The following is a 12,635-nucleotide window of genomic DNA, read 5'->3' as shown; positions in this document are numbered from 1 at the left end:
ACCCAGGTGCCTTCCCGGATACACAGGGGACCGCTGTCAAACCACAGACCCTGTGAGAGTCATAGACCCCAAACGTATGTGCAGTCAGTGAACATCCCCTCACCCCCAAACACACACGCCATCGACGCTGTTTCCGCGCTGCCTCGCCACCTCCGCCGTTCACAAAACATTGTCTCTGTCAGAGTTTGCCAGGCCACCCATCTGTCCCGCTCTGAGATGGGCTACTGTCTTCTCTGCCAACATTCAGACTAGAGACATTCCTCAGTGTGAGGTGAACGTTTGCGAGACGTTCAGCGGGCAACACCGGAGACACGCGTGTGTGCGGGGGACTTTTGGGTGTCAAACTCACTTCCTGTCTTCCTCTCTTTTCTCTCTGTGACTTCTGTCTTTCCCTCTCAGGTGCCCCAATGAGTTTACTGGTGATCGCTGCCAGAACTACGTAATGGCCAGCTTCTACAGTACGTCTATTTCTTCTTTCTGTCTTTGCTTGGATTGGAGCATGCTCAGTCAGCGCCACCTCCTGTTGCTTTGTTTTTGTGCTTTTGACAGATGGCTAGTCAGATCAGACAGTGATCTAGTTATTTTTGGGATTCTGTTTATGTTTTGCATTACATTTGCATGTTTAGTGTTTATTAATCTAGTTTTGTTCTGTTGGATGCTAGTTAGCTGACAATGGTTAGACAGGGTTTCAGGACACATACGTTTATTAGGGGATATCAAGTTTCTCTGCTTCACATCATCTTGGACTTGTATACGAGTTGACGTATAGAGCTCTGTCTGCAGACAAAATCAAACAAACTGGCTCATGATATGTTATGAACTATGGCTTTACTCTCAGCTCATCAATGTGTTTTGTGAGCTAGACATCACAGATAATTATGTCCTGTAAATGTACTGAGGGTCATTCTCAAAAAACAGTGAACATTTGTGCTTGAAAACTTTCTTTTCTTTATTTTCTTTATTTTTGAAAATGTTTAGTTTAGAACAGTGTTGTTAATGTTTACTAAAAACTAAGACTATTAGAAGTATTTAAAAATAAATTTCTGCATTTGTAAAGCTGTAATAAAATAAAATAGAATAAACAATATAATATACAAATATTAAAATATTAAATAAAAATTGTAAACCTAAAGAAAATTAAATGGAAATTAGAATTGTTCCATAGCAACTAAAATAAGTTTAAGCTGAAGTACTTTAATTACCAAAACTAAATTTGAAATTAAAGTTAAAAGAAATATTTTAATAGTTAAAAATAACAAATGCTAGACATCTTCAATTAAATGCAAAATTTAAATATTAAAATAAAAACTTATTAAAATATTTAAAAAATATTAAAATATATTACTAAATACTATAATAGTACATGAATAATACTAAAATAACACAGTTATAGAATTCCCATATTTTAAAATTCATAATTCATATAGTAATAATAATTATAATAGTCGTAGTAGTCTGCCATAATAACCCAGTATGACATTTATTTTTCTAAATATATTTGTAATGGTATTACATATTTGTAAACATAAATAAATAAAATAAGGATAATCATATCTATAAAATACGTTCAGTTTCCTGCACACAAACACTTTTTCCTAAGAATGGCCCTGTTAAACTATATAAATGACCTAACACAGTAATCATCATTTATTTCATTAACACGTCTCTGAAGCAGATCTGAAGGAGCCCTGCTGAAACGCATCAGTACACTATGAACACTGTGAACATGGCTCAGATGAGATATCAGATAAGATATTGAAGGAGGTATACTGGAGCAGACAGAAAATCTCCATCGATTTATCTACAGTGCTAAAAAATAGCTAAATTTACTGGAGACCAGCACAGAGGATCTATTGTCAGCTATTAATAGTGATTGCTAATGTGTCCTTCATAGTATAACCTCTATCAGTGGAGAAACGACATGCAGGAAAGATCAGAGCTATCAGTTATTGTAATGTCACTCCATTTTATGCGTTCTGTATTTATGGCTAAGCATGACGTTGCTTTTTTAGTCTTGAGGTTATTATTGGAAATCGTTTTTTATTTCAAATTATATTTCTGGAACCTGTTCTCAATGTACAGAGGAATCAGTTTTCTAGTGTTATTTCTTTCAAACTTTGACTGGCTCAGGTTTTAGACCAACAAGCAACAGCAGGTTTTTTCTGGACTTTACAGATAGTTTAGGTGACCGAGATGTGCATGTGTTTAACAGCATGTTAATCTAAAACGTGCTGGTGCAATGACATGAATAACCGAGTCTGACTTTGTCCGTAGTGAAATGTGTAGGGTTGGTCTCTATAATGATGTGAGCGCAGTGACATCTGCATGTGCATGTCCTTGTGTCATAATGACAACCAACCATAAGTGTCTGTATATAGAGATGCGCATCGCTATATACGTGTGACAAACCATCCATATATCTCTTAATGTATTCTAAAAGCATTCAATGATTCATTGTCATGATGAGTTTAAAGTCAAACAGAATAGGTTTTAATGATTTCTTTTCCAATGTTTTGTGTGTCTGTGTGATCTACTATGCTGTACTGTACATGCTGAGATGGTCTCAGTGTTTCCGGAGATGGTTTGAGCTGGTGTTTGTGTGCAGTCAGTCAGAGTTGACATCACCGCTCAACTGTTTTCTGTTTGTTTGTGTTTTGCTTTCTTTTCATCACCTTGTCTGCCTTGGCAGAACATCTTGGGATTGAATTTATGGGTATGAATCGTTCTTTCCTCCTAGTTTGCAGATTCGTAGGTCTAGAAGCTTGACCCTGTTTCCTTCAACTTCAGCTGGTTTCCTTTTGCTCATGAAGGGATCAAACAGCCATAACAAGATGATTGGAGATTGACATCATTATTATTCTTTATTATATTAATGCACTGGGCTTCAGATGGCTGCTCAGAGCCACTTTGCAGGTTTCTAGGGTTTTAGGCAAGAAAGTGGATAGCTGCTCCAAAGAATGTGATGTGCAGGAAGGCATTAGCCTACATGGTAGGAAGGATGTTGTTAATTATTCATGAAGACCTCTGATATCTCCTATTCAAAGCAGATATGTAAGGCTCTCTCTCTCTCAAACACACACACACACACACACGCACAAACACAGAGGCAGCTAAAATAATTCACACACAGTTCAGCTGTGCAGAAGAGAAGCCGTAATGCAGTAGTTATGCTGTGTTTAGATCCCTTCAGCTTTGCTTTGCCATCCATTCATGCATCCCTCTATCTTCAGCATGACATTGCATTCCTCACTTTCTTCCTTGTTTTCTACAATTCTACTATTTCTCCTCAGTGTTTTATCAATGTCTGTTTGTAGTGATTGCCAATGTGTTGTGTGCATCAAGAACATGCTTAAAGATTTAAGATGTAAATCCAATGGGTGGTAGTGTTTGCTCACAGGCTTCAGTAATGTTTATTGCGACAGGAACACACAGTAGTATGTGTCTTAAAGACTCTTTGAAATCATAAATGATCAAAATTATCATTTTTGCAGCAAAAATGTACAAAAAAAATTCATGATTTTTTGTCAAATCAAATACTCTTTGGAGTGAGAAATGTCTAATTGTACTTAGACACAAGAAAGATAACAATTTCATGGGTTCTTTGGCATGAAACAAAGCCATTTCCAGCCATTCAGTTGAGTTACCAAACTGTGAGTTTGCACCACTACCAATTCATGACTTTTTATTAAAGCCTTTAGCATTCCATATCTATTGACCCTTCACAAAATATATAAATCAAAATAGACTTACAAGTGAACAATGTGAAAAAGAACAACTTGCTGAAGACTTTGATAAATTCGGTCTGTCAATGTTGTGATTAAACTGCGTAGTGAAATGAGTGAAGCGCATGCAGTGTTGAAAACATCCCAGAGGCCTCGGGCCCTGCAGAGTTTGCATTTCATGTAATTGTGATGACATGATGATTCTGAACTGACCTTGAATTAACACGTCCTGTTGTCTCTTCCCCTCCCCTCTCAACAAAACTACATCCTGAAATCAGTATGCATACAGTATGTGTGTCCTAGTAGCAGTAAACCTCCAGCGTCACTGGAAACGTGTGCTAGCTTCTGTTCTTACTTGGAAATATCTTGACATAACATAGTTATTATAAAAAGAAATATTCCAAGTAAGAATGTAACTGAGATCCATGTGATGTGTGTTTGTGTGTGTGTTTCACCTGAAAGCTTCAAAAGCAGTCTGTCCTCTCTTCCAGAAGCTGAGGAGCTCTATCAGAAACGCGTTTTGACTATAACAGGCATCTGCATCGCTCTTCTAGTTGTTGGCATCATGTGTGTGGTGGCTTACTGCAAAACAAAGTAATTCCCTTTTTGAAATGTCTTAGTTTGTACTAATGTTTTACTCAAAAACTAAAATGAGCCATATCAATTATTAATAGTTGTTGAATGCGATCTCCTGCATTCTAAGAGCTCTTCATGTTTTCGCACATGTAGGAAACAGAGGAAAAAGCTGCATGATCGTTTGCGGCAGAGTTTACGAGAGCGAAACGCTGCGGCCAAAGGTCTTCAGCACCCCCACCCTCCACCCGAAAACCTGCAGCTGGTCAATGTAAGTATCATCACTGCACAATGCACAGACCCTAAGAATCTGCAACATCATGCTGATATACTTAACCCTGTGCACTGCAGTTTGAAACAGTGGTTAAAAATAATTATCTTCACACAATGCCCCATTTTGGGATTTGAGATAAGCCATTCACAGAAGAAACAGTGATTGGTAACAGTCACCTAAAAGCCAATATCAAATTATGTAAAAGCAATTAAGTTTAGATGTTACACAAGTATATAATATCCTATTAGAAAAATCATGTTATAAAAGTATATGCTATAAGAGTAAAACAACAATAAACTTTGCTCTAATTTCAGCATTGCATGCCGAAAAATGTGCATGTGACGGACAAAGAAATGGAAACATCTCTCTCCACAAATGAGTTCACCTCATCATCACATCCGTCTACTGCTGTCACTCACTCCTCCTGCCAGTGGTACAGTACAAACCCATATAACATCATGCACACAAGATTACTAGCTAGAAATTGTACAAATGAAATCAAGTTCTATTTATTATGAAGCACTTCTTAACATAATAATTTTTTTTTGCAAAGCAGCTTTACATGAAGTCATGTTGTAATTATAATTATATTTATACTGTAGTGTAGTATAAATACTATAATAGGCTTCCTTGCTTAGATGTCCCTTTTCTTTTAAGATTTTTTTTAAAAGACAGATCGACCATTAGCTCCCCTGATTTATATTTATATATATATAGTTTGTTGAACGTCTTTTAAAGTACTGCACCACCTATAATACTGAAGTGAGATCAATCAGTCAAGAGATGTCTCTGTTACCATGGACCCTTTGAAATGTCTATGGAGACAATGGTAAAATATGCCCAAAACCAATAGACAGTCACTGTTTAAAGATTAGGAGTCATTGTGAATGAACAACACAAGACTAGAGGATGTGAATGATGAGCGGCTTTGCTTTTGGGTTCTCAGCTGGAGTAATGGGAAAGCAGAGAGCGTGGTTTCTGACAGTCACGCAGTCCTGGTCAAGTCATCGGTGGAGAACTGCCAGCATGGTACATCCGGTCACAGGGGGCGTCTGAATGGTACTGGAGGTGTCCATCAGCTCAATAATCACCTGAAGAGCTCCAGAGAAACCCAGGGCTCCTGCAGAGACTCCCCCTACAGCGAGAGGTACTGCTCACTGCATGACACTCTTGCAGGATCCCATCTCTCCTCATTAATACTATGAGTTTTTGAATAAATATTGTCATACATGTCATACACAGTGTTAGGGAGTAACTAAGAAAAACTCTCCACATTATACTGCATACACTTGCTTTACTACCATGTGAACTGAGTTTGTGATCAAACTGTACTGAAAAGTTATCTCCCTCACATGTATCCAGTAGTAAATGATTACATGTATTCTGAATCATGTAAGCAGATTCCAAGAATTAAATACTTGCAAACAGATTATATTATTTTTTTTAATAGTAATCAGACTATAGTTACTTTTAGTCATTGATTACATTATTAGATATTCACACATTAGCAATCAATTATTCTGAATTTTTTCCCTTTCTAAAATAGCTTACTGCTTATATAACGTTTAACTTTTTTTAAACGAGATGTAGTATGCAGATGACAGTTGTACAGCAGTCACGATAGATACTTTAAAGTGAGTCTGTGTTTCTTCCACAAGGTATGTTTCAGCTATGACTACCCCCAGCCGTCTGTCCCCCGTGGGGTTTCTCTCTCCGGCGACGCCCTCCTCGCCTCCCTCCGAGATGTCGGCTCCTCTGTCTAGCCTGGCAACCTCCTTTCCTTCCATGGCAACGAGTCCCTCGGGGGAGGAGGAGCACCCCCTGCTGTTCCTGCGTGACAAATCCGGTCTGAAGTCAGGCCATAATCTCCGCAACTCCGCTCACTACAATCATGGCCTGGAGCTACCCAGCCCACCGGCCAGCCCTCTGCACATTGTGGAGCACGAGGAGTATGAGAGTGCACAGCAGTACCGAAGCACAGCTGCAGCATCCGCCCCATCGTCCCCCCCTCACAGCCCCACTGTCGACCCCTGCAGCTCAAGAACTGAGCCGAGTGGCCAGATGGGTCCTGCAGCGGTGCTGGAGCCAGTCAGCGGCAGTAACACAGAGAGCAGCAGCTCAGAGAGCGAGACTGAGGACGCTCCGTTTGTGGGCTTACAGAACCCTCTGGCCGCTGGATCAGTTGTTCTAGATGGGCTGGAGGGCAGCAGAACTAACCATGCACTGCTCCTCTCACCGCAACACGACCTGCAGAGCAGACTGACAGCTGTCATGGTCATCCAAGATCCTATAGCTGTGTGAAAGATGCATTCAAGAAAAAAAATTCACCACTAAACCTTTATTTTCTATAATTAAGTATTGCAAAAAGAAAAACATCAACTTTTATTTTAGTTATGTAGTGAAACAAAGACTTATATATATGTGTACAGCTTGTTTGTGTCATGGAAAAAGGTGCCATTCTCATGTAGCTGAGGTCACAGTATTTCAATGGCAGAAAAAAATATATAGTCATTGGTGCAATTTAATTTATGTTTGAGGAAAATATGACTGCATCATGACACTGGGCCATATATTCATGACTTTAAGGCAACAAGATACATTATGTGTGACTGAAGAAAAATAAAGAAATTAAAAAGAATAAATTCCACCAGCACTCCATTTCGGAATTCTTGCAGTCTGATTTAAGAGTAAAAATCATCATAGTGGCTTTCCTGTCGACCCACCACCTTTCACATTTTATATGTCTCACCTGATTCAGATCATCAGCTCCATGAACTGAACTGTGTCAGATAACAGAGGCATAGGATATGTGCAGTGCTGTGGCTCACCGGGACCAGGATTGAAAACCACTGACCGTATTGTGGCAAGAATGTTTGTGTTTAATTACACTGATAATTGTTTATGCATTTTGATATAAAAAAATGACATGTGGCTGCTGCAAACTGAAAACAAGACAATTCAAAAGTTATATAAATGAAGAATAAATGCTATAAAAATACTCACAGGAAGCTAAACTTGTACAATCAAATTAATCAAAATATTAAGGTTGTCATGCATAGCAAACATTACTCTAGGAGACATCTATTAGATCTGATTGTTTTTCTTTCATATAAATGTTTTGATTTATTACTGAATGACTAAATATATGGCTCACTTTTGACGATCGTGCTTATTGGCTTATCAAGCAATGCATTGTGGGAAAATTACAGCACCACTTTTATGATAATGACATCATTTTTATGCCTATGTTTTATTTTATTTGTTATTGTCCAAATCACTTTTTAAACATTTGTCCTTTGCTATCCATGTAGAACGTTACATTATATTCAAGTGTTCCTTTATGTCATGTTATTTTTCATCGAGTTTATGTTTGTGATCATTTAAAGAACCTGTTGTTCAGTATTTTACTGTGTTTGCATCACCTGATTACTACAGTAACTTATCTATTCACAAGGTTTTACTGAAAATAGCCTCTAATAGTCTATCCAGCTTGCTAAACAGAAGGAACTGGTTATACAAACAATACTTTTAACCTAGAGCTCACTATAAAACGCACGGCTCTAGTGTGTGAAGGCCTTTTTCCCTAAGTTTTAGTTTTAATGAAATGTGGCCCATTTTATTGTATTTATTTTCTTTATTTATTTGTTATTTATTTATTTATTGCCTGGGCCTTATGGAATCTAGCATCTATAAATCTATATTTTAATAGCAATTATAATATTTACAGTTTTTGGGTACAAACAAACCCTTATTTCTAGTGGGGGTTTTTTCCTCATCACTCCATAATATATGTGTGTGTTGTTTTGCCATTTAGGCCTAGACTCTGTTATTCAAAGTCTCATTCAAAAACAATAAATGTTCACCATGACAAATATCCATGAGCATGATTATACAATTAAAATGAGTTGAACTGCATCTAGGACACTTGAAAACAGCCCTTGTTATGTTGCTTTTAAAGCAAGCCTTTATGTAACAATTCAGGCAACCTTGAGGTTGTTTGATTTTGATATGATGCAATATGGCTGCTTTAGGCATCTTTAAACACCATCACCTCTTCCATCATCAAAATAAGTTTTGTTTTCAAAAATGGCTGATCATTTACTGTTTGGATGAAATAGTCTTACCTTTTGCAGGAATATACAAGCAAAGGTATAAAGAAGTGTGATCTCCAAATTCATCAGTGTTCCAGCATAACAGATTTTTGCCTCCACATTGCCAATGAAGATAAAGGAGGAACAGAAAATTTCCCCCAAATAATGTCATTCTGATAGCTGCATGAGCACAGGAGGACAAATACAGGCAAGTCTTGAACAACACATGCAAACAAGCATGGTCAGAGATGTCAATCAAGACATGACCACACTCTAACTTAGAACAAAATCTTCATTTTTAATCTTCACTCATGTGAACAACTCTAAAAAACATTTGGGCAATATGTATGATAGCTTTACGTTGTGTTGGATCTCTTTTTTTTCAATCTCTTATTCTCTAAGCTGTTTAAGTAAGTTAAAGTTGTTAGCAGGTGTTGATGGCACACTCAAGTCGTCAAGTCACCTTTATTTATATAGCACTTTAAACAAAATACATTGCGTCAAAGCAACTGAACAACATTCATTAGGAAAACAGTGTGTCAATAATGCAAAATGACAGTTAAAGGCAGTTCATCATTGAATTCATGTCATCTCTGTTCAGTTTAAATAGTGTCTGTGCATTTATTTGCAATCAAGTCAATGATATCGCTGTAGATGAATTGACCCCAACTAAGCAAGCCAGAGGCGACAGCGGCAAGGAACCGAAACTCCATCGGTGACAGAATGGAGAAAAAAACCTTGGGAGAAACCAGGCTCAGTTGGGGGGCCAGTTCTCCTCTGACCAGACGAAACCAGCAGTTCAATTCCAGGCTGCAGCAAAGTCAGATTGTGCAGAAGAATCATCTGTTTCTTGTGGTCTTGTCCTGGTGGTCGTCTGAGACAAGGTCTTTACAGGGGATCTATATCTGGGGCTCTAGTTGTCCTGGTCTCTGCTGTCTTTCAGGGCTGTAGAGGTCCTTTCTAGGTGCTGATCCACCATCTGGTCTGCATACGTATTGGATCCGGGTGACTGCAGTGACCCTGTGATCTGAATACAGACTGGATCTGGTGGCTAAGGTGACCTCGGAATTAGGAGCTAATTCAAAGACTGAGGTGCTAAACCATTCAGGGCTTTATAAGTAATAAGCAATATTTTAAAATCTATACGATGTTTGATAGGGAGCCAGTGCAGTGTTGACAGGACCGGGCTAATATGGTCATACTTCCTGGTTCTAGTAAGAACTCTTGCTGCTGCATTGTGGACTAGCTGTAGTTTGTTTACTAAACGTGCAGAACAACCACCCAATAAACCATTAATTTAGCAGTAAGAAATTACTCGTCATCCGTTTTTTTATATCGACTGTGCATTCCATTAGTTTTTCAAATTGGTGTGTTTCACCAGGCCGCGAAGAAATATAGAGCTGAGTATCATCAGCATAACAGTGAAAGCTAACACCATGTTTCCTGATGAAATTTCCCAAGAGTAACATATAAAGCGTGTAGAGTAGCGGCCCTAGTACTGAGCTTTGAGGTACTCCATACTGCACTTGTGATCGATATGATACATCTTCATTCACTGCTACGAACTGATGGTGGTCATATAAGTACAATTTAAACCATGCTAATGCACTTCCATTAATGCCAACAAAATGTTAAAGTCTATGCAAAAGAATGTTGTGGTCAATTGTGTCAAACGCAGCACTAAGATCCAATAAATCTAATATGTCAATGTCAATGTCACCTTTATTTATATAGCGCTTTAAACAAAATACATTGCGTCAAAGCAACTGAACAACATTCATTAGGAAAACAGTGTCAATAATGCAAAAATGATAGTTAAAGGCAGTTCATCATTGGATTCAGTTATGTCATCTCTGTTCAGTTAAATAGTGTCTGTGCATTTATTTGCAATCAAGTCAACGATATCGCTGTAGATGAAGTGTCCCCAACTAAGCAAGCCAGAGGCGACAGTGGCAAGGAACCGAAACTCCATCGGTGACAGAATGGAGAAAAAAACCTTGGGAGAAACCAGGCTCAGTTGGGGGGCCAGTTCTCCTCTGACCAGACGAAACCAGTAGTTCAATTCCAGGCTGCAGCAAAGTCAGATTGTGCAGAAGAATCATCTGTTTCCTGTGGTCTTGTCATGGTGGTCCTCTGAGACAAGGTCTTTACAGGGGATCTGTATCTGGGGCTCTAGTTGTCCTGGTCTCCGCTGTCTTTCAGGGATGTAGAGGTCCTTTCTAGGTGCTGATCCACCATCTGGTCTGGATACGTACTGGATCCGGGTGACTGCAGTGACCCTCTGATCTGGACACAGACTGGATCTGGTGGCCACGGTGACCTCGGAACAAGAGAGAAACAGACAAATATTAGCGTAGATGCCATTCTTCTAATGATGTAGCAAATACATAGGGTGTTATGGGAAGTGTTTCCGGTTCCGGTTTACCTAATTAATGCAGCTTAAAAATCCTTTAACGGATTTGGATAATAAAAGCATATTAGTATGTTATGTGTATGCCAGGTTAAAGAGATGGGTCTTTAATCTAGATTTAAACTGCAAGAGTGTGTCTGCCTCCCGAACAATGTTAGGTAGGTTATTCCAGAGTTTGGGCACCAAATAGGAAAAGGATCTGCCGCCTGCAGTTGATTGTGATATTCTAGGTATTATCAAATTGCCTGAGTTTTGAGAACGTAGCGGACGTAGAGGATTATAATGTAAAAGGAGCTCATTCAAATACTGAGGTGCTAAACCATTCAGGGCTTTATAAGTAATAAGCAATATTTTAAAATCTATGCGATGCTTGATAGGGAGCCAGTGCAGTGTTGACAAAACCGGGCTAATATGGTCATACTTCCTGGTTCTAGTAAGAACTCTTGCTGCTGCATTTTGGACTAGCTGTAGTTTGTTTACTAAGCGTGCAGAACAACCACCCAATAAAGTATTACAATAATCTAACCTTGAGGTCATAAATGCATGGATTAACATTTCTGCATTTGACATTGAGAGCATAGGCTGTAATTTAGATATATTTTTGAGATGGAAAAATGCAATTTTACAAATGCTAGAAACGTGGCTTTCTAAGGAAAGATTGCGATCAAATAGCACACCTAGGTTCCTAACTGATGACGAAGAATTGACAGAGCAACCATCAAGTCTTAGACAGTGTTCTAGGTTATTACAAGCAGAGTTTTTAGGTCCTATAATTAACACCTCTGTTTTTTCAGAATTTAGCAGTAAGAAATTACTCGTCATCCAGTTTTTTATATCGACTATGCAATCCATTAGTTTTTCAAATTGGTGTGTTTCACCGGGTTGCGAAGAAATATAGAGCTGAGTATCATCAGCATAACAGTGAAAGCTAACACCATGTTTCCTGATGATATCTCCCAAGGGTAACATATAAAGCGTGAAGAGTAGCGGCCCTAGTACTGAGCCTTGAGGTACTCCATACTGCACTTGTGATCGATAGGATACATCTTCATTCACTGCTACGAACTGATGGCGGTCATATAAGTACGATTTAAACCATGCTAATGCACTTCCACTGATGCCAACAAAGTGTTCAAGTCTATGCAAAAGAATGTTGTGGTCAATTGTGTCAAACGCAGCACTAAGATCCAATAAAACTTATAGAGAGATACACCCACGATCAGATGATAAGAGCAGATCATTTGTAACTCTAAGGAGAGCAGTCTCAGTACTATGATACGGTCTAAATCCTGACTGGAAATCCTCACATATACCATTTTTCTCTAAGAAGGAATATCATTGAGAGGATACCACCTTTTCTAGTATCTTGGACAGAAAAGGGAGATTCGAGATTGGTCTATAATTAACTAGTTCTTTGGGGTCAAGTTGTGGTTTTTTGATGAGAGGCTTAATAACAGCCAGTTTGAAGGTTTTGGGGACATATCCTAATGACAATGAGGAATTAATAATAGTCAGAAGAGGATCTATGACTTCTGGAAGCACCTCTTTTAGGAGCTTAGATGGTA

General features: G+C 38.5%; 1 protein-coding gene across 9 annotated transcripts in view; it reads left to right on the top strand.

The window, feature by feature from the left end:
- LOC132116496 (pro-neuregulin-1, membrane-bound isoform-like) overlaps nucleotides 1-8,443 on the top strand; it is a 172,466-nt gene extending 164,023 nt beyond the window's left edge. For 3 of the 9 annotated variants that reach the window (XM_059525381.1, XM_059525388.1, XM_059525386.1), the window contains 7 exons: nucleotides 400-458; nucleotides 2,690-2,713; nucleotides 4,214-4,316; nucleotides 4,452-4,566; nucleotides 4,884-5,002; nucleotides 5,516-5,716; nucleotides 6,228-8,443. In XM_059525381.1, the coding sequence (XP_059381364.1) occupies nucleotides 400-458; nucleotides 2,690-2,713; nucleotides 4,214-4,316; nucleotides 4,452-4,566; nucleotides 4,884-5,002; nucleotides 5,516-5,716; nucleotides 6,228-6,870 (1,264 nt within the window). In that variant the 3' untranslated portion in view covers nucleotides 6,871-8,443. Of the gene's footprint in view, nucleotides 1-6; nucleotides 75-399; nucleotides 459-2,689; nucleotides 2,714-4,213; nucleotides 4,317-4,451; nucleotides 4,567-4,883; nucleotides 5,003-5,515; nucleotides 5,717-6,227 lie in introns of all 9 variants that reach the window. The other 6 variants (XM_059525383.1, XM_059525389.1, XM_059525387.1 and 3 more) reach the window with 4 other exon arrangements.
- Nucleotides 8,444-12,635: the final 4,192 nt, after the last annotated feature.

The sequence above is a fragment of the Carassius carassius genome, chromosome 35 (genome assembly GCF_963082965.1).
Source record: "Carassius carassius chromosome 35, fCarCar2.1, whole genome shotgun sequence".
In the NCBI taxonomy this organism is placed as follows: domain Eukaryota; kingdom Metazoa; phylum Chordata; class Actinopteri; order Cypriniformes; family Cyprinidae; genus Carassius; species Carassius carassius.
This window is presented reverse-complemented; position numbering and strand designations above follow the sequence as displayed.